At 38.3% G+C, this 21115-nt stretch overlaps 2 protein-coding genes across 4 annotated transcripts; both read left to right on the top strand.

Annotated features, from left to right (window-relative positions):
- The first annotated feature begins 728 nt into the window (after positions 1–728).
- pyya (peptide YYa) lies at positions 729–6186 on the top strand. Its single transcript, XM_067478060.1, has 4 exons — positions 729–889; positions 2729–2916; positions 5547–5627; positions 5732–6186. The coding sequence occupies exons 2-4, from the start codon at positions 2729–2731 to the stop codon at positions 5754–5756; spliced, it is 294 nt and encodes a 97-aa protein (XP_067334161.1). The 5' UTR covers positions 729–889; the 3' UTR covers positions 5757–6186.
- A 2387-nt stretch (positions 6187–8573) lies between these two features.
- Positions 8574–19251, top strand: mpp2a (MAGUK p55 scaffold protein 2a). 3 transcript variants are annotated; one of them, XM_067478057.1, is made up of 14 exons: positions 8574–8689; positions 11225–11273; positions 11625–11725; positions 11874–12029; positions 12226–12396; positions 12656–12763; positions 13776–13895; positions 14105–14236; positions 14378–14480; positions 15164–15232; positions 15402–15563; positions 15756–15958; positions 16376–16504; positions 16656–19251. In XM_067478057.1, exons 2-14 carry the CDS (start codon positions 11243–11245, stop codon positions 16830–16832), a joined length of 1662 nt encoding a protein of 553 aa, XP_067334158.1. In that variant the 5' UTR covers positions 8574–8689; positions 11225–11242; the 3' UTR covers positions 16833–19251. The 3 variants fall into 3 exon arrangements, with proteins under 3 accessions (XP_067334158.1, XP_067334159.1, XP_067334160.1); XM_067478058.1 differs by lacking the exon at positions 8574–8689 and adding an exon at positions 8747–8809; XM_067478059.1 differs by lacking the exon at positions 8574–8689 and adding an exon at positions 9937–9956.
- The last annotated feature ends 1864 nt before the right edge of the window (positions 19252–21115 follow it).

The following is a 21115-nucleotide window of genomic DNA, read 5'->3' as shown; positions in this document are numbered from 1 at the left end:
CCACGTATAGATGTTGGACAGTACTATGTGTATGACTGTTTTAATGTAAACAAGTAAGACAGAAGTGCCAATAACACTAAATTACAACAGTGTACATCTGTCACTCTCCTGGCGATGGAGCAGAATATTTGCTCGGGTTTGCCTGACTTACCGATTCAAAATCTCAACTTCAGGAGCCATTATAGTTGAAATTTCTGACTGGGAACTGTGAAATTCTCACTTGAGTTCGGGCCCCATCCAGCCATGGCTGCAGTGTTGCCTAGAAACGTAATCATTTGTCCAAATGTCATTAAACAGGAAAATAAGGTGTAAAAAATAGTTATTGGTTATTTATTTCCAATTGAGACAGTCTACTAGTTTTTCTCTTTTCCTAATGAGGAGGTCATAGGTCAAGATCAAGTGTAGTAATCTTTCTATGGGACCGTTTACCTGGGGGGTGAATGGACGCAGAAGGAAATTCACAGTAACACTTTTGTTTTTTTTCTCCACTGCTGCAGCTTTTTTAGTGTTCTGGCCCAAAATGTCATCTGTTCACTCTATCAACATCACAGGACTTACTGCGTGACCGGTGCGTTAGTAATGTCTCCATCATCATCACCATTTGACGCATTCGGTCTTTTCACCCACCCCTTTTTGTTCGCACACGCACACACACACACACACACACACACACAAACATACGCTCCTGTGGAGTAACCCCTCCCTGTTCCGGTGCTGCTAAACTATATAAATCACCTCTGTGGAAATTGGAAATCAAGGTGCAGCGTCCTGCAGAGTCTGATCGTGTAGAAGCGAAGAGAAAAACCCTCGATTGCGCAAACTGAGCTCCGCGGCTGGGAGATCACCTGTAGCTCCGACTTCTACCTGAAAACTCCAAACTCCTCTCAGAGTAAGTCTCCACGCTTATTACCTTGTATATCGGTTTTTAAATATTGTTTTTTCGACTGGACTGAGCCACGCGGGGTAAACTGTTGCGTTGCGTGTAAAATCCCAATGAGAAGTTGCATTGGAATCATTTATCTTAAAGCTTTTATTTTCTTTTTTGAGAAATGTGGATGTAGACTTATTACAAATTTCAACTTATGTCTGTGAAACTTTTTCAGTAAAACCCTGCAGCTGCTGTGCCAAATCAAACGTTTGATGGCACAGGCTGTGGAGCCAGTGCCGTTATTCGTGCACTTACATCATCCTGGATTTTATTTTATAGCTTGTGGACATTTGGTGGTTGTAATACTGTGAGCTTTTATTATTGATAGTAATATTAATAGTAGAAATACATCTAAAGTAAAAAGGACATGCAGTCTCTGCCCAGTTGTTGGTGATGTAAAGCAGCAAAACAGCATTTACAAGTTAAAGTAAAAGAGCAATAGTATTAGTATTAAAACAGACTTGAAGTACCAAAGCACTTCTAATGCATAATGGTACATTTTACATTGCTGTATGAAAGTATTGCATTATAATTATTTGTCGATTATGGTGGCCACCCGTTTAAGATTACAGCTGGAAAAAGCTAAATTGAAATTGAATCTGAAAAGTTACAAAAGTAATCAAGCAAATGTAGTGGAATAAAAAACTTTAAATGAAACAAGAATCACTAAAGATGCGATTGAGCTTTCTTTTCATTTACTTATCTAACGTAATTATACTTATGACATTATGCACATCATGCTAGTACGTATGTTCCTTCTTTAGAATCAGAAGCAAAAAAAAAATGGTTAAGGAGTGTATAGTTTTGTTTTTATTGTAAAATAAAAATTATATTGGTGCAAATCTTTGCACCCCCTTGGTAAATTGATTGAAAATGAACTTAAGTGAATTCATTTCTAGAAAAGATTTGTATTAGTTGAAGATGCATTACAATTCTTTTACTACTATGCCATTTCAAAACAAGGGGATTAAAACTTTTGCACAAAACAGGGTTATTTTAACAAGTATATAGTGAAAAATGAAATAAAGTAGAAATAAACTTTAAACTGTACTTAAGGAACTTGAGTAAACTATGCACTTGAAAATAATCAAGCTGCTGCAACAGAGTATTAAATATCTTACATGTGCAGCATGCCACTAAAAAAATGAAGGGAGTGGTGTGGCCGTAATATGATGATTTCATAACAACCATCAAACCCACAGCCTTAATTTCCTCCTCTGGAGTCAGTGCAGTTTCTTCATCCTCCTCAGGAACTAAACAATGCTCAGCCACATGAGTCCGACATTAAGTCAATCAACAGTCTGTAGCTTTTTGTCTTTATCTACTCTGCAGTCTGCTTGGATGGATCAGGCATTTCCCAGGAAAACAATTCCCATGTTGTTGTTTTTTTGCATTGCGCCCCCCAGGAGGGATGTGACCCTCACCAAATATTTTGGCAGAAGGAAAAGAAAATGATTTTCTTTTAGTTATTAGTTTGTCCAACAAAACATTAATATTTCCATTCCATAGTTTTGACCAGTGATATATTAAAAAAAGAAAAGAAAAACTACACATAAACAGAAAATCAATTGACTTTTATTTTCCAAAATAAAAGTCCTAAACAGCCAGCGTTTTTAATTGGAATTAGTTACAATTAATTTAAATCTTTCAAAATGTATTTTTATCATTTTAAATTTATGTTATAAACCATACGTTTGTCACAAGTCTTTACAGTCTGTACAGCATGTGACTCTGTTTGTAGAACCTTACATTGGATAAGCATCTAGAACTTCCCACATTTCTATAACTGCCCTGTCACAGATGGCCATGATGTTGAAGCCATGGACAGTGCTGGTGGCTGTGGTGTTGTGTGTGCTGGTGTGTCTGGGAACACTGGCGGACGCCTACCCCCCCAAACCTGAGAACCCCGGAGAAGACGCCCCACCGGAAGAACTGGCCAAGTACTACACCGCCCTGAGGCACTACATCAATCTGATCACCAGGCAGAGGTAGGTCCACCTGTGCAGCACACATAGATGCGCAGCAGGCATTTCTGAATTTTAGACAGCCAAATATCCACATGTGACAAAACGAGATTTAATAGGATATAGCTCTTAGATTAATTTATTTGGTTGGGAAGGTGGAAAGAATCATATTTATCTTTCCAGCTTCACTAGGAATGAACAGTTGCTATGATTCTCTCCTACTAATCAAAGGAGCAAACAATGAGTAACATACTATATCCTTGTTTACATCTCAATATCTGCAGTCAAATTAATAATTATTATCACACAATAAAGGTGTTAAAATAAAAGTAGACAATCAGAAAATGGTAAAAAAAAAATATCAGACATTTAATAAATAGGAGAAAAAGTCTCAAAGATACATAAAGACATATTAAGAATCTTCCATAAACAAGTTTTCAGGTGTTAACATAATCAAAGCCAAACTGAGTTAGCCTTTTCTGCCTCTACCTGTTTTCTTCTATTACCTTTTATTGTATTCAAGTCATTGTAGCAGCCAAGTGTTGTGATTTTCCTGCACTGAGCTTTGTCAGTGTATGATGCCAGTCACACAAGCACACGCACTCTGCCTCAGCCCCTCAATAGCACACAACGGCAGCACCGCAGATTGAATTACTGGACACTCTCCAAAACCTCCAGGCCTCCAAATCAGCTGGACCAGAGCAATAAAATCAGTACATATGGACCCAAGAAAGAATCCCAAATCCAGTTAGTTGGGCCTGCTCCTCTAAGATGGAGAAAGTTGTCAATATGGAATTGTCAGGAGGTTATTGTTTGGAGCAGACTGGCTCTATCCGTTTTTTTTTTTATTCATGCAAGTCAAATAGGTCATTGATATTTAAATACGTGGTTTAAAGAAGACTCTTAATGCTGTAGAGAGTCCATTTGTTTGGAGCGGCAGACTTCTTACTACGGAGAACTGCAGATGAAGACATATGTGACAAAGTGAACTAATGGCTATAGGAAAGTTGCGGTTGTATCAAATATAATGCGGTGGCTGAGCGCTTCAGGCAGGGCTGATACAGATGTAGGACCTAAGATCATGTCATGGCAGCAGATATCATAAAATGACTGGACAAACCGTTATGGACTGTAGAAATTTAGGCAGATTTTAAACTCACACTGAGTCCAACTTGCTTTCAGGTGAATCTTGATGACTCACTTTAAACCTTTTTCAGTTCTCCAACTTAAACAGCTATACAACCATTCAGCTTCTCCCATGCTGACAATTACAATTTTATAACATGTTGGAAAGGCCCTTAAAGGACTAAGAAGATATACAGGTTAACAGGAGAAGATATTCAAATGGGGAGGAAACAGCCAGACATACTTTAAAGGAAATAAGATCAGGATCTCAGGGAGATGTATTAGTGCAGACGGACTATTATCTGAGGATCTGACGTGTCGCGCTGTGGGATGGCTGCATGAGACAGAGCATGTGAGCTAGGTGATTGCCTTCCTACAGGGCAACACACACACACACACACACACACACACTTCCCTGTGTGTAATGAAGCATAAGATTGGGTGCTGGGGTCATAGGGGGAGGTGGAACAGGTGGTTGATGGGAAAACAGAGAAACTGCAGATCAGCCTGTAGGTGGTGTGTTCAATAGCACTGTTTCATGGAGAAACACACATGAACACACACGCACACATGCATAACACATGCATTACCAAGAAAAGTGTTTGCTCAATGGCTGTGATTTTACATTTATGGCTCTTTTGGTTTCCTTCTTAAGAAAATAATAAGAGGTATCCAGAGTTGAACATGGCACCAGCCCACACACACACCCGCATTACTAAACACACACTGTCTTCCATGTGCAGACTGTGAAATTAAAGACAGCAAAGAGATATGTTGGTTCATAAGTCAGAGGTGTCTGGTCACAGATTATGGACAGAAAGAGATGAGGAGGCAAAAAAAAAAAATACACAATCATCTTTCCTCAGTATGTATAACTCTCAAACTGGAGATTTCAAGGGGAAAACTACTCCTTGCTTTAAATATGGCATCTGATGCCATCACCTGTTCCAATCATATTTTTAAAGTGGAATTTATTTCACACATAAAGGTCAGTTATTAGTCAGGAGGAGCACTGCTCAGCCTGTGTAAACAGTCGTGTAATATCTTCTGTGACTTTTCGTGAGAACACAACCATGATGATGTCATAGTGATGTCAGCTTAGGCTGAGGGACTACATTAGTCCGAAGTCCTTTCCTTATTTTTTAGTCCTGCCTGTGATTCTGTTTTGGGGGTACATGTATATAATTAGTTCTCCTACTGCCCATCCTATATTAAAATATCGCTCTGGTTCTAGAGGGAAACCCCCTCCAGATGTCTATACATCTGTACAAGTTTGTGCTCTGTGGGACAGAGGCTGTAGTCTTGGTTGGCCTTCTCCTCCAGAATTCCACCAGATGACTTCAGATTCTCTGAACTCCTCCAGATGATTTCAATAACTTCTCCAGATAGTATCAGATAGTTTCATCTGGAGGATTTTTCTAGCAAGAAGCAAAGAGAGAACCATTGAAACTAGGTGAAGCTTTAAGAGTTAAAGCACGTTTGCTGTATGACATGTTTTTAAAATCTTTTTTTTTTTCTTTCTGTCCTAGGTATGGAAAGCGTTCAACTCAGGAGGACATAGTTGCAGAGCTGCTTTTTGGTGGGGACAGCAACAGAGAGCAGAGATCAAGGTAAAGACCCAGTGGCTTTAAATTAGATAGAAATGATTATATATCATTGTTAAATGGGATCAATCAATACATACTATTCTTCCTTTTTATGTGTCTTTCCACAGATATGACAACTCCTTCATGTGGTGACTCTACCATCCCCCTCCCTCCTCATCCGGCATTCCCTCAGGGTGCGTCCCACAATGCACCTGAAGGGGCCGACATGTGCCTCTCACCTCCAGCCCCTAAACCCAACCACATGACTGACCCTGACCAGAATACAAGCTCTCTCTGTCTCTCTTGTCGCTGTCTCACATCTCTCTCTCACTACAACATAGCTGCACATAATTTATTATTAAAATTAAATATAAATGTACGAGATCTGAGCAACTAATCAGAAAGTGGAAATGTGTGTGTGTGTGTGTGTGTGTCTGCGTGTGTGCGCGTGTGTGCGTGTGTTTGTGTGAGCATTAATGTCCTGGTACTGTCCAAAACTGTTTAGAGGAGGAAATTCTTGTTTCACTGTTGCTACTGTAAAAAGTAAAAACTTTCTGCGTGATTTAAAAACTGTCAAAGGCTCAGAGTATTTTTTGCTTAGGAACTTCTGTCCACTCTGAAGACACATTTTCAAAACTGTTAAAAAAAGAAAACATCACTGACCAAAAGTGTGAAAGCTATTTGCAAAAAGCTTTCACACTTGAAAAACATGATCATAAGCTAATTTTTTCCTGAAACAACACAAATTTTAGTCAAACTAATATATTCTTTCCATCAGTTGCCACACAATGGACAGCAAAACAAAATATAGCTCTCAATACCTCAGAGATAACGAGATATTTTAGATGAACTATTGCCAAAGATTTTTCTATCTTTCTTGTTTTCTTGATTCATACCTGTGTGCAGGTCTTTCTGCATCCAACTGTGACCTACAGTGAGAATCTAGACTGGACCAATTCAACACTCAGTCATTTTATATTTTTTAACTGGACTGCATCAGATTTCATTATTTTATTTTTTTTGATATTTAAAACTTTAAATGAAATCTGATACACAACAAATTATTGTAATAAATATTTTTTTCTTTAGTTTGACTAAAAGAAACATACAGTGCAAATGCTGTTTTATACTGTGTGTCTAAATTAGTCCAGTCTAGATGTTCACTATAGTCCTTACATATCAAAGACTGTTGGGTGCAGAAAGGCCGTCAAACAGAAATTACACTTTTTCTCGCTTACTAAAATGTGTTTAATGAAGCTGGGATCTACTTGGTCTTCATAATCAAGTTCTTAGCCTTCTCTTGCAAATGTGTTAACACGTTTTCATTGGTTTTATACAGTTTTACATCCTTTTTTTAAACATTTAATGCATTTGTCATTCAGTGACCTACAACTTTATTGAATTAACCTTGTCAACAAAAAGAAACCACAGGTTCTCAACTGAGTACAACCCCCTACAAAAAACACCTTTAAAAGATGATCCTCTGTGTTGCTAATTGCAAGTCTGAATCAAAGTGGAGAAAAAACAGTCAGTAAGTAAGTTGATAAGAACCTGTGGCCTAATCAACAAGAGCATATGGACTAAATGTTGAATTTGGAATTTTGGAATTAATGCACTTTGCACTTTTTGAGCTGGCCTGTTAAAATACTATAAAATATTTGCATGATGGACAAGTTGGAAGAAGAGCTCAAGGTTCAAATAATATCCAGGCAACAGTTATGGACCATGTTATCAATCATCTCTCTATCCTTGGAGAGGCTGGACAAAGATTCCAGTCCATTCTGAGTGGGAGCACTGTGGCTTCTATTGTCAGAGTTTTTCAAAATGAGAGCTTCGCTACTATTGCTCGAGTCTTTAGGAGAAACCAAGTTGGAATGAAGCAGCTTTACATTGGAGAGAAACGCTGACACAAAAAAATATTTTTTCTAATTTTTGGAAAAAAAATGTTTTTTTCATTGTGTAAAGAATAGATTACAAATGCTGTGTTCTAATGAATGTTAAAATCTGTCTAGTTTAATTTATCTGTAGGTCTTGTATGTCAATGACACAGTTCATGGGCATAGAAAGAGCTGCACACAAGAGTGATTAAAGAAAACTTGTCTGGAGATTCTTTTTTCCAGTATTTTAACAGGAAATCCTAAACATGTAAAGGTGTCCAGTGCAGCAGGCTTTATTTTGTCAATCACCTTTGTGATAGTGGAATATTAAGACCTGTAGATGCATTTTGTATTTTGTAAATGAGAAAAACTAGTCAGCTCTGTTCAGGTGCAATACAATAATCCCTCCACTACATGCTGCTGTTGCACTGTTTTCGTACGTGGTGTCTTATTACTATCTGTTTACATCAATTCAACTAGGAAGCTGCTTTTGAATGTTTCCTTTATATTTAAAGGATTTTGTACTTTCTATCATATTACTACAAATTGGCATTAAATTAATTATGTAAACTATGGGCATTGATTTAAAAAACGTGTGACAGAGGACGTATGTACATACTTTGGGCCTTAATTTGACACAGTTTGACACACAAAACTCAACACTCAAGTCAATCTAAGACTCAGTATTGTGGAGATGTAACACCTTCGGTCAAGTTAAGGTATTATTTATACAACATATTAATTATACAATCTTCTCAAATGCCGTGGAAAAAAATGAGAAGATCTGTCTTGTAATAACGAGATCGGTTTCTAACAAAAAACGCACTGGCTCTTTACACCTACTGAACTGCATCGGCAGCTGTCAAGCCCTTAGAATTATGTAGACTCTAACCGGAAATGCTTGAAAATTAGCATTCAAAACTAATTTAAAATTTCGAACACTTTAAACTAATGTCTATTTTGTAATGCACACAGTATAGTTAAGGTTTACAGAATGTAATATATACAATGAATGCTAACGAAACTGTAATATTTTAGACTTTAAACTTTTTGCAGTTGCCAACGTGATTTTGTTTTGGAATTTTCTCGGAAGTCGTGCGATTTTTTTCCTGCTTCACTTTGACGCTGTTGCCATCCGTGACGGCTTTAAAGCAGACGACGGCACGACGCATCACAGACAGCGGGAAGCTCTTGTCTTTGTGTTCCAAGGTACGTGAATGGCTTTTTATGAAGCCCAAGCATGACATCCTCACACAGTCAGTGCACTTAGTGTTGGGCACCTTGTTTCTCTTTCTGCTGTCGCTGAGGCTCGTTTAACGTAAAGAGCAGGTAACAGGAGCACGGATGACAACGGTGCGTGCGCGTGTGCGTGCGTGTGTGTGTAGTTAAATAACGGTAGCGCTATGTTCAGTATAGCACTAGCATCAGCAGGCTAATCAGCCAAATGTTGTGGTTTTGTTAGTCGTGACGCCTTTGTTTGTGTGTGTGTGTGTGTGTGTGTGTGTGTGTGTGTGTGTGTGTGTGTGTGTGTGTGTGTGTGAGAGAGAGACAGAGAGATCGTGCTTTATTCCAACCCGGAGACGAATTAAGACATTGTACGTGTGTCTAGGTTACTACAGTAAATCAGTTTAGCCAAGCTAGTTATAAAAACCAACAATTATTAAGGTTAAATTCCATAAACATACACAGTATTCATATGGGCTCAGGTGACGTGAATAAAACCATCCTCCTCCACTTCCTCACACACTCTCAGGCAAATAAGAATTAAGAATTCTGCCAAACCAAAGCAACAACAAATCCGTTAAAAAAATACATAATTTTTAATGTTGCATGAAGACTTTTTAGGTTTTGTTTGTGTGTGTGTGTGTGCCCGCGCGTGTGCGCGCACCTACCAACCTTTGTTACTTTTTGAGGATGTGGAGCAGATGGATGATGGTGTGAAGTGTAAGGAGGAGGGGCCGTGATGGATGGTTGGGGGGTAAATAGGGGTATAATAGAGAGGAGGGTTTCAGGAGAAGGGGAGAAAGGGAAGAGGGGGAACATTGAGGGGGGCTGCAAGCAAGGCAAAACATAAAGAGGAAAATGTTAGGAAGATGCGAAGAAACTGGAGAAAATACCTAGAAACTATAAAGAGACAGAAGGAGGAGTGAAAGAGTTCTAACCAGAGAATAAAGATGAGGATGAAGAGGGTAGCAGATGGAGTGAACTCAGGATCAGGATCAGTATTTAGTATGTGTTTGTTGGGCTGTTTAGATAATCAGCAGCTGATCGAGCTTTTTTCTCTTAGTTGTTTCCCTTTGACTTTTCCATATTAAAATATTTCTGCTTATAGCTGAGAAACTCTACCAGATCATCATCTGGTTCTCATACTACACGTTATAGTATTGGCCAACCTGCTTCTCTAGTGCTCCTCCACATAACATCATCTCAGCTAAAAATGCCTCCATATGATGTTATCTGTCATCATATGTCAATGGTAAATATTTAATTCAACATGGAACAATTAAAGATTAAATAATTGGACCCTGGCTCACATCTCTCTGCAACGGATTTATAGAATCTTGTGTTTTTGTCACATTTCCTGTCATCAGTTGACGAACAGTGTCTCTAAAAGACAGATAACAGTGGAAATGTACAAAGTTTTGTTACATCGTAGTTTACGTCATAATTTACATTTTATCATGTCTCCTTACTATATCAACATCTTCTCTTGTAGTCCCCCTGCTCCCGCTGAGGTGTTGTGTAATGCCTACTCTAGCATTAACAGCAATGTGTGTGTGTTTGTGCGTGTGCAAAGCCAAAACTGAAGGAGGGAGGGTTTCCATGGCAGCGACGAGTTGTCGCTGGAGCTTAGATACATAGATAGATAGATGCAGAAGAAGATATAGTTTAAGAGCTGTGTGCCTCTTTGTTCTCCTTTGTCTCTTTGTATTTTAGTTTTATTGTGTCTGCAGTCATTGCTATCTATAGATTTGTTACGCTCATGTGCTCCACCCTTTTCCCTCCTTCTTTACTCCTTTCTCTTATGCTGTTTCAGTATGGATGCACAATTCCAGAACAATTGCTGGAGCTCTGCCCCCGTTGTTGACATCCCTCTGTGTGTGTCTGGGATTGTGTGTGTGTGTTTGGCAGGTTTTTTTTTTTTTTGCCATGTTGTGTTGTACATTACACATTAAATACGTAACACTTGTCTACATAGAAATAAAAAACGTTAGCCATTACGAACACTTTGTTCTTTCAATGGATATTACTGTTTTTAATAATGTTTCATCTGGAGTTCATGTAGACAAAACTATTTAATAACATTGTAATCATCCATAACACTTTTCAGTTCTATCAATGTTCTGTTCTATCACCCAGCCCTACAAGCACCACTGAAAAACCTATTTCTTGGCTCATGTAGTCGCCGTCTTGTTACTTTGAACTTGGCAGGTTTTTTTGTCAGCTTCAGAGAGTGTAGACTGATACTGTTCCCTTACGACCAAGCCAGACTTTCTTGCAGTTACTCCAGTGTTTATGTAAAAGCACAGTAAAACTAACTCCTGGCTATAATTGTAACTGCACACACAAACAATAGCTGTATTTCTGAAATTGTTGTCGTATCCCTTTAGCATTATTAAAGCCTTGTATTCCTAAAATTTCAAGTTTCCAGCCAATAAAACTAACATTTTTTGAATTCTTCTGTTTTGTGAAAGATGGACTATTTTCTCAGCTCTTTTCTCTCTCTCTCTCTGTCTCTCTCAGATTGACTGAGGCTTTACCATGCCTGTGGCCTCCACCAGGACAGAGCCTGGTGAGACCAGACGTCCATTTCCTCATTTATCATCACACGCCTGTTTTATTTATTTACAGTATTGTTTCTTTGAAAACAGAAATAAGAATACAAGACAGTGCCTGACCTAAATAAAACTAATGTTTCATGTGAATCATTTTTATGGTAAAGGTTATGTATCTAATGTAGTCTTTTAACATAAAGGAGGAATAATAACTAAATAAGTAATGGAACACAGGGTTTATGGTGTAAAATGCCACAGAAATATAATACTTGACCTAGAAGAGCCAGAAGGACTCTCATTTATCATTTAAATTTTTAATTTTTTTTTACTGTCAATGTCTTTCTTCTGTGCTTGTGTGTTTGTTATAGTGCCCCAGGTGTCAGACGCAATGAGTGACAGCACCGCCAGCTCCACCACGGCCAATGACCTGGACCTCATCTACCTCAAAGGCATCATGGAGAGCCCTCTGGTGTGATACACAGACACAAACAAATACAAACACACAAATACAAATACAAATAATACAAACAAATGCAAACACACAGAAAAATACAATGTATTTTTCTGTGTGTTTGCGTTTGTTTATAGTAACTACTGTATGTGTGTGTGTTTGTCAGGAGCAGGATGAGAGCCTGAAGGAGCCGTGTCTGTCACCGGTGAGGGAGAACAATGTGGAGCTCCTGCAAGAGATCCTCAGAGATCTGGATCCTTTCACACACCGCTCTGACACAGCAGCTGAACTTGCTCGCATACTCACACAGCCTCACTTCCAGGTTGTGAACCGGACACACACTGCATATGTACAAAACACCACAATCCCAAAAAATCCAAATAATTAAGTGTCAAAATATTAATGATATAATAGTAACAGTTACTTCATCTCCTGTCCTCAAGTAAAAATAAATGGAATTAGAATATTGTGTCGTATTTTGATGTTTTGTGTCTATTAAATGTTTTTTTTCCTGTCAGTCTCTGCTGGAAACTCATGATTCAGTGGCATCTCAGACGTGTGAAAGCCCACCCCTTAGTCCATGTGATTATGTGGATCATGATCTGGAGGATGAGCACACACCCAACCTGTGCCCACCACCAGATGCAATCCGCATGGTGGGCATACGCAAAGTGGCAGGGGAACATCTGGTATGTAACATTCAAGCTTAGTCCAGCTGACAATGCTAGGCTGATGAAATGTTCCAGGGATTCTCAACATCTATATTTGCATTCTCAACACACTGTTTAATCACTGAGTCAAAGATGCAGTGCCACGTAATGTAATTAAAGAAACTGAGCCTTAACTCGTGCTCAATGCTGTGCGCTTATTAAAAGAGTACAAAACTGTGGAAGCACAGCATTTGGCTTTACTTTCTACTGTCAACAGCCTACATGACTCGCGTTTCAGGGTGTGACATTCAAAGTGGAGAGTGGTGAGCTGGTGATAGCCCGCATCCTGCATGGTGGGATGATAGACCAACAAGGACTACTGCACGTCGGGGATATCATAAAAGAAGTAAGGCTTTAAGTATAAACCGTATATGGTTGGATCAGTGGGATATTGTGATTGTAATTAATATGATTAATTTTACAAAAAATATATTTTTTATTTTCCTATTGTATAGTACCAGCTCAACTTGCCTTAACACTACTCTGCTTCCCTTGCTTTATTTTTTACTGCAAATATAATACCAATTAGTCATGGCAAGACCAAAAGAAACCACAACAAATAAAAGGAAATACCAAATAAATCATGTGCCTAACTCTCGGTATGTGGCTGTTTATCATAGCAGACAATAGCAGACTTTTTACCAGAAGGCACTGAAAGCTGCAAGGAGCTGCTGCATAAAAAATAACTCTGGAAGTTTAATTTTATTTAAACGAGGACGCAGTGATGCTTATCCCAGCTTATCTCTAGACTAGTCAGCAGTCTGCAATGTTATCATGTCATCTTTATGTACAGTATTGCCACATCGTGCTTGGAACCTTAAAGGAGGTGATACCTGAAACTTTTCAGGTATCACCTACTTTGAGGTTCCAGCCAGCAGGTACTCTCCACAACTTTTGCCAGTTGGAAAAGGGGCTTTATATAAATAGTTTTGGGCAGCTTGGATTATTCAAATATCATTAGACATATTGAATAAAATAAATAATTTGTTTTTCTCCTTTGCAACACAAGTTGAAAAAGCGCCAAGTTAGCTGTAACTCATTACCCACTGACTCTAGCATATTTAGGGCACAGACTTTTAACTTCAAACTAAGAAAGTGAATGTGTGTCGTTTTCTTTCTCTTACTCTGTCTAGACTCTGTAATCATCATTTTTATCATTATCAGTTCAAAGTCAACACTTGGTAATTGAACGTTCTTGTTCAGCCTAAACGCTGGAGTGCCTCAAATGTCTGTCCTCGGTTACCTGCTTTCTTTCGTCTTTCTTTCTTGTAATATTTTTGAACTCATAAGCAATCCAGTTGTATCTGTTAAACATGCTACCAATGTAGTTGCATTTCATTTTTCTACTGTGCTGACAGGTGAATGGACGAGAGGTGGGCCAGGACGCCAGGGTGCTTCAGGAGGAGTTGCAAGCAGCTAGTGGAATTGTGGTTCTGAAGATACTGCCCAGCTATCATGAGGCCATTCCACCAAGACAGGTGACACAGAAGAGAACACATTGTCATACTCCCATTAATGACTTTTTCTTATTTGGTATTACATTCATGATGAAAACCATAATGTCAGATGAATTGTTTCATATGCTTTAGCTTTGCTGGATTGTTGTGTAACAAGCAGGATTTCAGAAAATCGTAGTGCTAAACCTGGAGTGCATATGAACATAAAGACCCCAACTGTGTTTCTCCAGGTGTTCTTTAAGTGCCACTATGACTATGACCCAGCCAATGACAACCTGATACCCTGTAAAGAAGCAGGCTTAAGGTTTGAGACGGGAGATATACTGCAGATAGTCAACCAGGACGATGTTAACTGGTGGCAGGTAAAAAAAAAAAAACCTTCATTACTTAGTGTTGGCCAGCTCATCATACAGTTGGCAGAAACCTGTACAAATTAGATTAAAAGTGAATGATACAATCTTTACATTCTATGCACGGTGGGATTGTGTCCATGTGTCATTCAGGCCCGGCATGTCGAGGGAGGGAGCACGGGGCTGATCCCTAGTCAGATGCTGGAGGAGAAAAGGAAAGCTTTTGTCAAAAGAGATGTGGAGCTGGCACCTGCAGGTAACTGGAAAGAAAAGCCAATATTGTATTGCATAGTGCTCATTCTACTCTACACACTATTGGTCTCAGGTGCTTTGTTGTCCACTGCAAACACTGGTATTACCTGCTCATCATACCAATGCCACATGGAGCCACAGTGACATTGCTGCTAATGTGCCACACTGGGAAAAGGACAATATCAAAGAAATGCTGTTCATAACTGTCAGTATGTGGCTGTTTGTCACAGCAAGGAGAGCTTTGAAAATTTGTTGGAGATTGTTTTAGACAACAAGGTGTCTGTGGACACAATGGTAGTGACGCTCTCTGACCAATTAGTAGTCTACAGTGCTACCACATCACTTTTGGTATCATCTCAGCTTACTGGGAACCTTAACAAAGGTGGGTGGCACTAATCAGAAATTTTGGCCATTCAAAAAGCCAAAAGGTATAAAGAGTGAAGTCGGCACTATGCAGTGGAAAATCGAAAACATAATTATGAAAAGATGGTATGCTGTTTTAAAACACCAGCAATGACCAGCTATGCAGATATTATTGCTATTGCTAATAGCAGTTATCACCTTAAATCGTTTCATGAATTCATGAAAGTTAAATCAAGAGCCAGTGATTGTTCGGTATGAAGAAGCTGTTGTTAGTTGACCTTAGTGCTCAAATAATAAGAAGATGCTTTTATTTCCTTTTTATAGGAAATCTCTGTACTGGAGTTGGAGGGAAGAAGAAAAAGAAAATGATGTATGTGACCACAAAAAATGCAGGTAACAAAAGCAGAATTATAAAATCTAACTTGTATTGTGTTACTGTATTGTTATACATATTTCCTTACAGTATTTAATTTTACCCTGAGAAAATCGTTCATTATATTGTGCTCTTTTTTTTTCACATTCTATTTTCCTTGAATCCTACCTGTCTGCCGTCTCCTCCCAGAGTTTGACAGACATGAGATATTGCTCTACGAGGAAGTGGCCAAGGTTCCGCCTTTCAAGAGGAAAACTCTGATTTTGATCGGTGCTCAGGGTGTTGGGAGGCGGAGACTGAAGACCAAGCTTCTCCTGAGGGATCCACAGCTTTTTGGGACCACCATTCCATGTATGAAGGTTGCTACATAAGTAGCCCACTAAAATTACTACATTTTACACTGCAGTTTAACAGGAGCAGAACTATGCTTTTGAGTCTTGGGTCTGACTTAACTTAAAGCCTGGAACAAACAAATACTTAAATATGTTCATAAATGTGTAGATGAAAATTGACATTGACATGAGTGTTTTTCTGTGTGGACAGATACGTCCAGAAAGCCTAAAAAAGGGGAGCGGGAGAATCGGATGTATGCCTTCACCAGCCGCAGCAAGATGGAGGCCGATATCAAGAATGGAAAATATCTCGAACACGGAGAGTACGATGGCAACCACTATGGAATCAAGATCGAATCCATACATGAGGTGGTTGAGGCAGGACGCATCTGCATATTGGATGCCAATCCTCAGGTAAACCAGCTCAAACATATTAGGTTATATTATGCCAGCCAGATTATAAGTCAGTTATTAAATAAATACGTAGAAGGACATTCTGTGTTGTAAACGCAAGATCGACATATTAGCAGCTTAAAATTTAGATTTTTTTATTGGATTCATAGAAAATATGCTCTGTTGTGATATATATTATTCAAAATATGATTGATGTTGATTGTATGAGCGGTACTGTATAATTTCTCTGCCTGCCTTGTAGATGTCCTCTTTAGTCAGTTAAGTGTCATATGTTTTGCTTAAGGGCATCCTGTCATCATCTGACACTGTTGTACAAACTTACTCATTCACTGCTGACATCCAGGATTCTCTACCAAGTTGACCTAAACCAAGCTGCTAAAACTCTGTTTTCTTTCCCAAATTGATTGTGCATTCTAGTCGCTCAAAGTGCTGAGGACCTCCGAGTTCTTGCCCTACATTGTGTTCCTTCAATCTCCAGACTTTGAGGTGCTCAAGGCATTGAATCAAACTGCTCTGGATGCAGCGGTGGTTACTAAGACACTGACGGTAAGATACACTTACTGTGCTGTATGTTCATACACATTTACAGCTCAAATAGAAATGAAGAACTGAGTATCAACTGGATATGGCAGACAACCTGAAATTCATTGTGAGTCCAAAAAGAATATGAAAAACCATGTTGTGCTTCCCACCTCAGGATGAAGAACTACAAAGGACGTGTGAAGATAGTGCTAAAATCCAGGCAGCCTATGGTCACTACTTTGACCTCAGCATCGTCAACGACAACCTAGATGAGACCTACCGCACCGTCAAAGCCGCCCTGGAAACTGTTTCTAAAAATCCCCAGTGGGTCCCCGTCACCTGGGTGTTCTAGAGGGAGGCTGTGGACAACAGAGTTGGTGGGGATGTGAGGAGCAACACACTGAAAATATACCAGTGTAAATAATGTATGTTATTTATTTCCATAATTAACAGTAAAGATTAAATTTAACTAAAACTTTCTCTTAGAATTAGATAATTTGATCTTGTGAGCGCAGCAGCATTTCTTGAAAGTGTGTAAACAAGACGTCCATTATGGCACATCAGTATATTTTCCATGACAGTAGGAAACCATTAGAAGAAAGGATGAGAAGGAGTGAAACCCTGATTCTCTGAATTCCCAGAATTATGAATACAGTAAGGACTCTGTCGGTTGTGTGTGTGTGCGTGTGTGTGTGAAGGGGAGGGGTGGCCTTGTTTTTGCATGGAGCAACATATTCATCTTCATCAGATTATCACTGTTTACATGTTCTGACAGTGAACAGGTCAAACCTAACGTACAACCTACTTTATTAGCAGTAGTGATATTACCTTATCCACTCCAAACATTTAATTTATAAAACAATTAAAACAATGGAAGAGTCAAGCGTTTTAATAGATGCATTACTGTCAACAGAGACATAGTATACAGAATATACAGTAAATGTAACAATGCCATTGCAGTGTAGCCCAAAGATGCACGGCTGTCACATTAGCTTTTATTTGACCGTATTATACTTAACAAACTATGTGTGAACAAGTGTTGGCTGCAATGAGCAAACGTCAGAGGCCATCTGTCCAATGTTAACTGCTTTACTTGTCTTGTTTACTTCATATAGTTATCCACACACTCAAAGGCATGTAGAGGTAGTAAAAAGACAAAAACTCTACAATAGACACGTTTATATTTTAAATTCCTAATTGCCATCTCAGTAGATACATTTGGAGTAAGACACATGTAAAATCATTATAGTAGTAATTGGAGACTTATGAATAAAATTTCATGGAGCGATTGCCTTCCACTGTTAGGGAGTCTGCCCCCCCCACATTAAAGTTAGTACTGAGATAATTAGCGTCTTCATTTTTGCATCATGCAGAAAAAGGGTCACTTACTCTGTCTTCTGATAAACAGCCTAACTTTTCTTAGCAGCTGCCTCAATAACAGAGCGGATTAGTATTTTTCTAGGGGTCTAAAATTATGACTTACTATAGCTCCATGGTAGATGTCTTTCAGACTTTTCAAAACATTATTGACCTACAGAAAACCGACCGACATGCATAAATTAATTTTAAAAAAAGAGAGACCTGATCCTAGATCAACCTGATCCAGGGCACAAATAACTACCCTTTACATACAGTATGTGAGAAACAAAGTCATAGTGGCCATTGTGCCTTCATCATATCTAACTGTGCTCCACGGGCACCATTTTCTCCCTGATGCAGGCATATTGTCTTCTGATCTATCATCTTAATCAGATGACTTGAGTCTGCTCAGGTCTAAATTTGGGTCAGTCAATTAATTGTGATTAATCACAGTAAAATGTGGGATTTATTAGTTTAGATTAAATTGGCTTTTAACTACAACAGCAACAACAGCATATTGAACCACAACTATTGATCAAGTGTGGCACAGTGGATGGTAACATTATGTATTAACTTTCAAGCTAAGAATATGGAAGTACTGTATGTATATTCTTTGGAAAGAAAAGCGTTCCCAGTCAGACTCCCATCAGCATCTACACATCATCAACAGAAGCATCAGAACAGAACTATTACATAGTTTGAAACCCCTCCACATAAAACACACTGATAAACAATGAAAAGACTGTACAGTAGCTCTGTCTCATGACAACATTGCACTTTTTATTTTATAGTATGTATATAATTTAGTGTAAGACATTGTTTGTAGTTTGTGTCTACAGTAGATACACAATGATATAATACTGTAGATGTAGTTATGATTTTTTTTTTTCTGTTCTTATTTATGTCTATAAAGCCGGTAGCCTACACATGAACAGAAGAAATGAAGCACCCTAAAATTAAGTGGGGGAAAAATGAGGGCAATTTTAATTTAAACACATTTTTGTTTAAATTAAAAAAAGTTGTTCGGTCGTGCTTTCTGAGGCCACCCTGTCTGTAGTGCCAAATGTAAAAAGTTCATTAAGCAGCTTAATGAGCCTATCCGATATATTATTTAGTGATAAAATCACTATCAAGTACAAGTACTGACATTTAACTGACACTAATACCATTTGTATCAGCTGTATTAGAGGAGAGACTAAAAGTGGATCAGGCTTTGGCCTATCAGTGTGTGTATACGTTACTTTTTAAAAGTGACTTGAGCAGATTTTTGTCTGGCAGCTATATCTGGATTTCTGGAGTGTTTGGTGTTGAGATACAACAATTTTTGTTGCTCTTGATGACATTCCAAAACTACACTGTGTCCCTTTTTTTATCAAATCTTATGAATGCAATAAAACATTTTTGTCACTGTACATTTTTCTTTCATGATATGCATTTACAGAACATGTTTACAATTTTCAAGTCTGCCTTAAAACAACAGCTGTCTATGTGAACACTAAAACAGGTTCTACTGGCTGTAATCAGTCCCTCTGTTAATAAAAGCCTTTAAGTGATCTAGGAGGTGTATGGGTAAGTAAATGGGGCGTCAAAATCCATAGTCTTCCCTCTGTTTAAAAACATTTTTTTTTTAAGTTTATTGTATTTTTGAGGCAGCTTTATCCCAAAAAGACTAAATTTGGAAGATCCACTTGCTTTGATTTACTCAGGCCACTTAAGCCTGAGCTTGAGATATACTTTTAGATTTAGATATACATTTGAATACACTTTTCACGTGACACGGACTGTGAATGTTAGCCTTCAACTCTTCCAATGAAAGACTTTAGAATATGATGTCCTCATAGCCAGTATGAACAAGAGGAACAATTAAATGAACTAAGACCTTGTTCAGTATTCGCTGCATTATCTTATTGTTTGAAGAGACTCAAAATTGTGAAACTCTATTTTAAAAACAACCATAAACCCCATTTAATCGGTTCCTAAAAGAAATGCTTACTGACATTTATCTGTTTGAAGAAAAGAAATAGGAAGGGGCATGAACTGTAGGTTTGCTGTACGTATTTATATTTGTAATGCTGTCATAATTTAAAATAAAACTTTCAGATGTCAAGAAATAGAAGTGTAACTTTTAACATCTTGACCAATCAGTGCTGTAGAAATGCATGTGTCAAGTCTGCTCTATAACACTGTGTCAGCAGTTTTCTTTAAAGGAAAAGTAGTGAATTAAGCTTAAACCACATTTTTTGGTTGGACTGATGTTCGCAGAATTATACATTTTTAGTTTCTTCATTTCACAATCAGATTAGTTGTAATAATTCTGAAGTCCTTTTATGTGATACCACCATAAGATATGTCTTTGTTAAGTAGGATGATTTACGACTTGAACATTTGTGTTTAGGGCTGATTATCAAATGTAGCTAAAATGCACAGTTTATCTACATAAAGTAACTTATAATAAAATGCATGTAAAAAACATTTAAAACCAAACTATCTCATTTACAAAAGTACTCAGGACTTTGCTGTGTTCAGACATCATGTTTGCTTTCATTTATGTTTAGATGAGTGTAGAATGTGACTGTCCCACCTGTGGCAAATTACATCACTTATATTTCAAAAGCTCAGTGTTCCCACGAGCACAGTGGCCTCAGTGTTGTGAAATGGAAGAAGTCTTAAACCACCAAGGCTGTTTCTGCCTCTCAGGCCAAACTGAGTTACTACACAAGAAGGTCTGGGAGTAACTGTGACGGCCGTGCGATTTTGGGCTGTCCCAGGCAAGAGATAGTTAAATTTGGCAGTATCTTTGGTCTTGGCTCTAAATTGGTGATCATATGTAACACTAAGAGAAGTTTTGAAGTGGGTTGTTGTAATGGTTTTGAGACTAAAGTTAACCTTAGATAAATTTCTGTCAGTGTCAGAAATTTAGGATGTCCATTTCACACTGCTGCTAAAACCTACATCTGCTAATCAACAAATAATATTACAGCATGAAATGATGTGTGTACAACAAACTTCTTGCTATGAAGACAGTGTAGTCATCACAAAGATTAATTTCATTTGTACATGTCATGTGTAAGTGGGAAAAGATCATGTCGATGCACAAACATATGTATGCAATTATGCCAACAAATCACTACTTACCTCAAGTGTTGTTGGCATAATTGACATCCCAAGTTCGCTGCTTTTCAATAACCCTTTCGGAAATGTTATGTACACTTAAATACCACTATTGCAAAGAATTAAGGTTCGCATAACTCCACTGCTTACAACTATAGCAGAACG

Source organism: Channa argus, chromosome 15 (assembly GCF_033026475.1).
Source record: "Channa argus isolate prfri chromosome 15, Channa argus male v1.0, whole genome shotgun sequence".
Taxonomy (NCBI): Eukaryota; Metazoa; Chordata; class Actinopteri; order Anabantiformes; family Channidae; genus Channa; species Channa argus.
This window is presented reverse-complemented; position numbering and strand designations above follow the sequence as displayed.

Bases quoted from the DNA above. Each gene is read 5' to 3' on its own strand.
- pyya (XM_067478060.1), top strand. From the start codon at position 2,729: ATGGCCATGATGTTGAAGCCATGGACAGTGCTGGTGGCTGTGGTGTTG. The intron at 2,917-5,546 runs GTAGGTCCACCT...TTTCTGTCCTAG, and splicing joins AATCTGATCACCAGGCAGAG to GTATGGAAAGCGTTCAACTC. The intron at 5,628-5,731 runs GTAAAGACCCAG...GTCTTTCCACAG, and splicing joins AACAGAGAGCAGAGATCAAG to ATATGACAACTCCTTCATGT.
- mpp2a (XM_067478057.1), top strand. From the start codon at position 11,243: ATGCCTGTGGCCTCCACCAGGACAGAGCCTG. The intron at 12,397-12,655 runs GTATGTAACATT...CTCGCGTTTCAG, and splicing joins AAGTGGCAGGGGAACATCTG to GGTGTGACATTCAAAGTGGA. The intron at 15,564-15,755 runs GTATGAAGGTTG...CTGTGTGGACAG, and splicing joins TTTTGGGACCACCATTCCAT to ATACGTCCAGAAAGCCTAAA.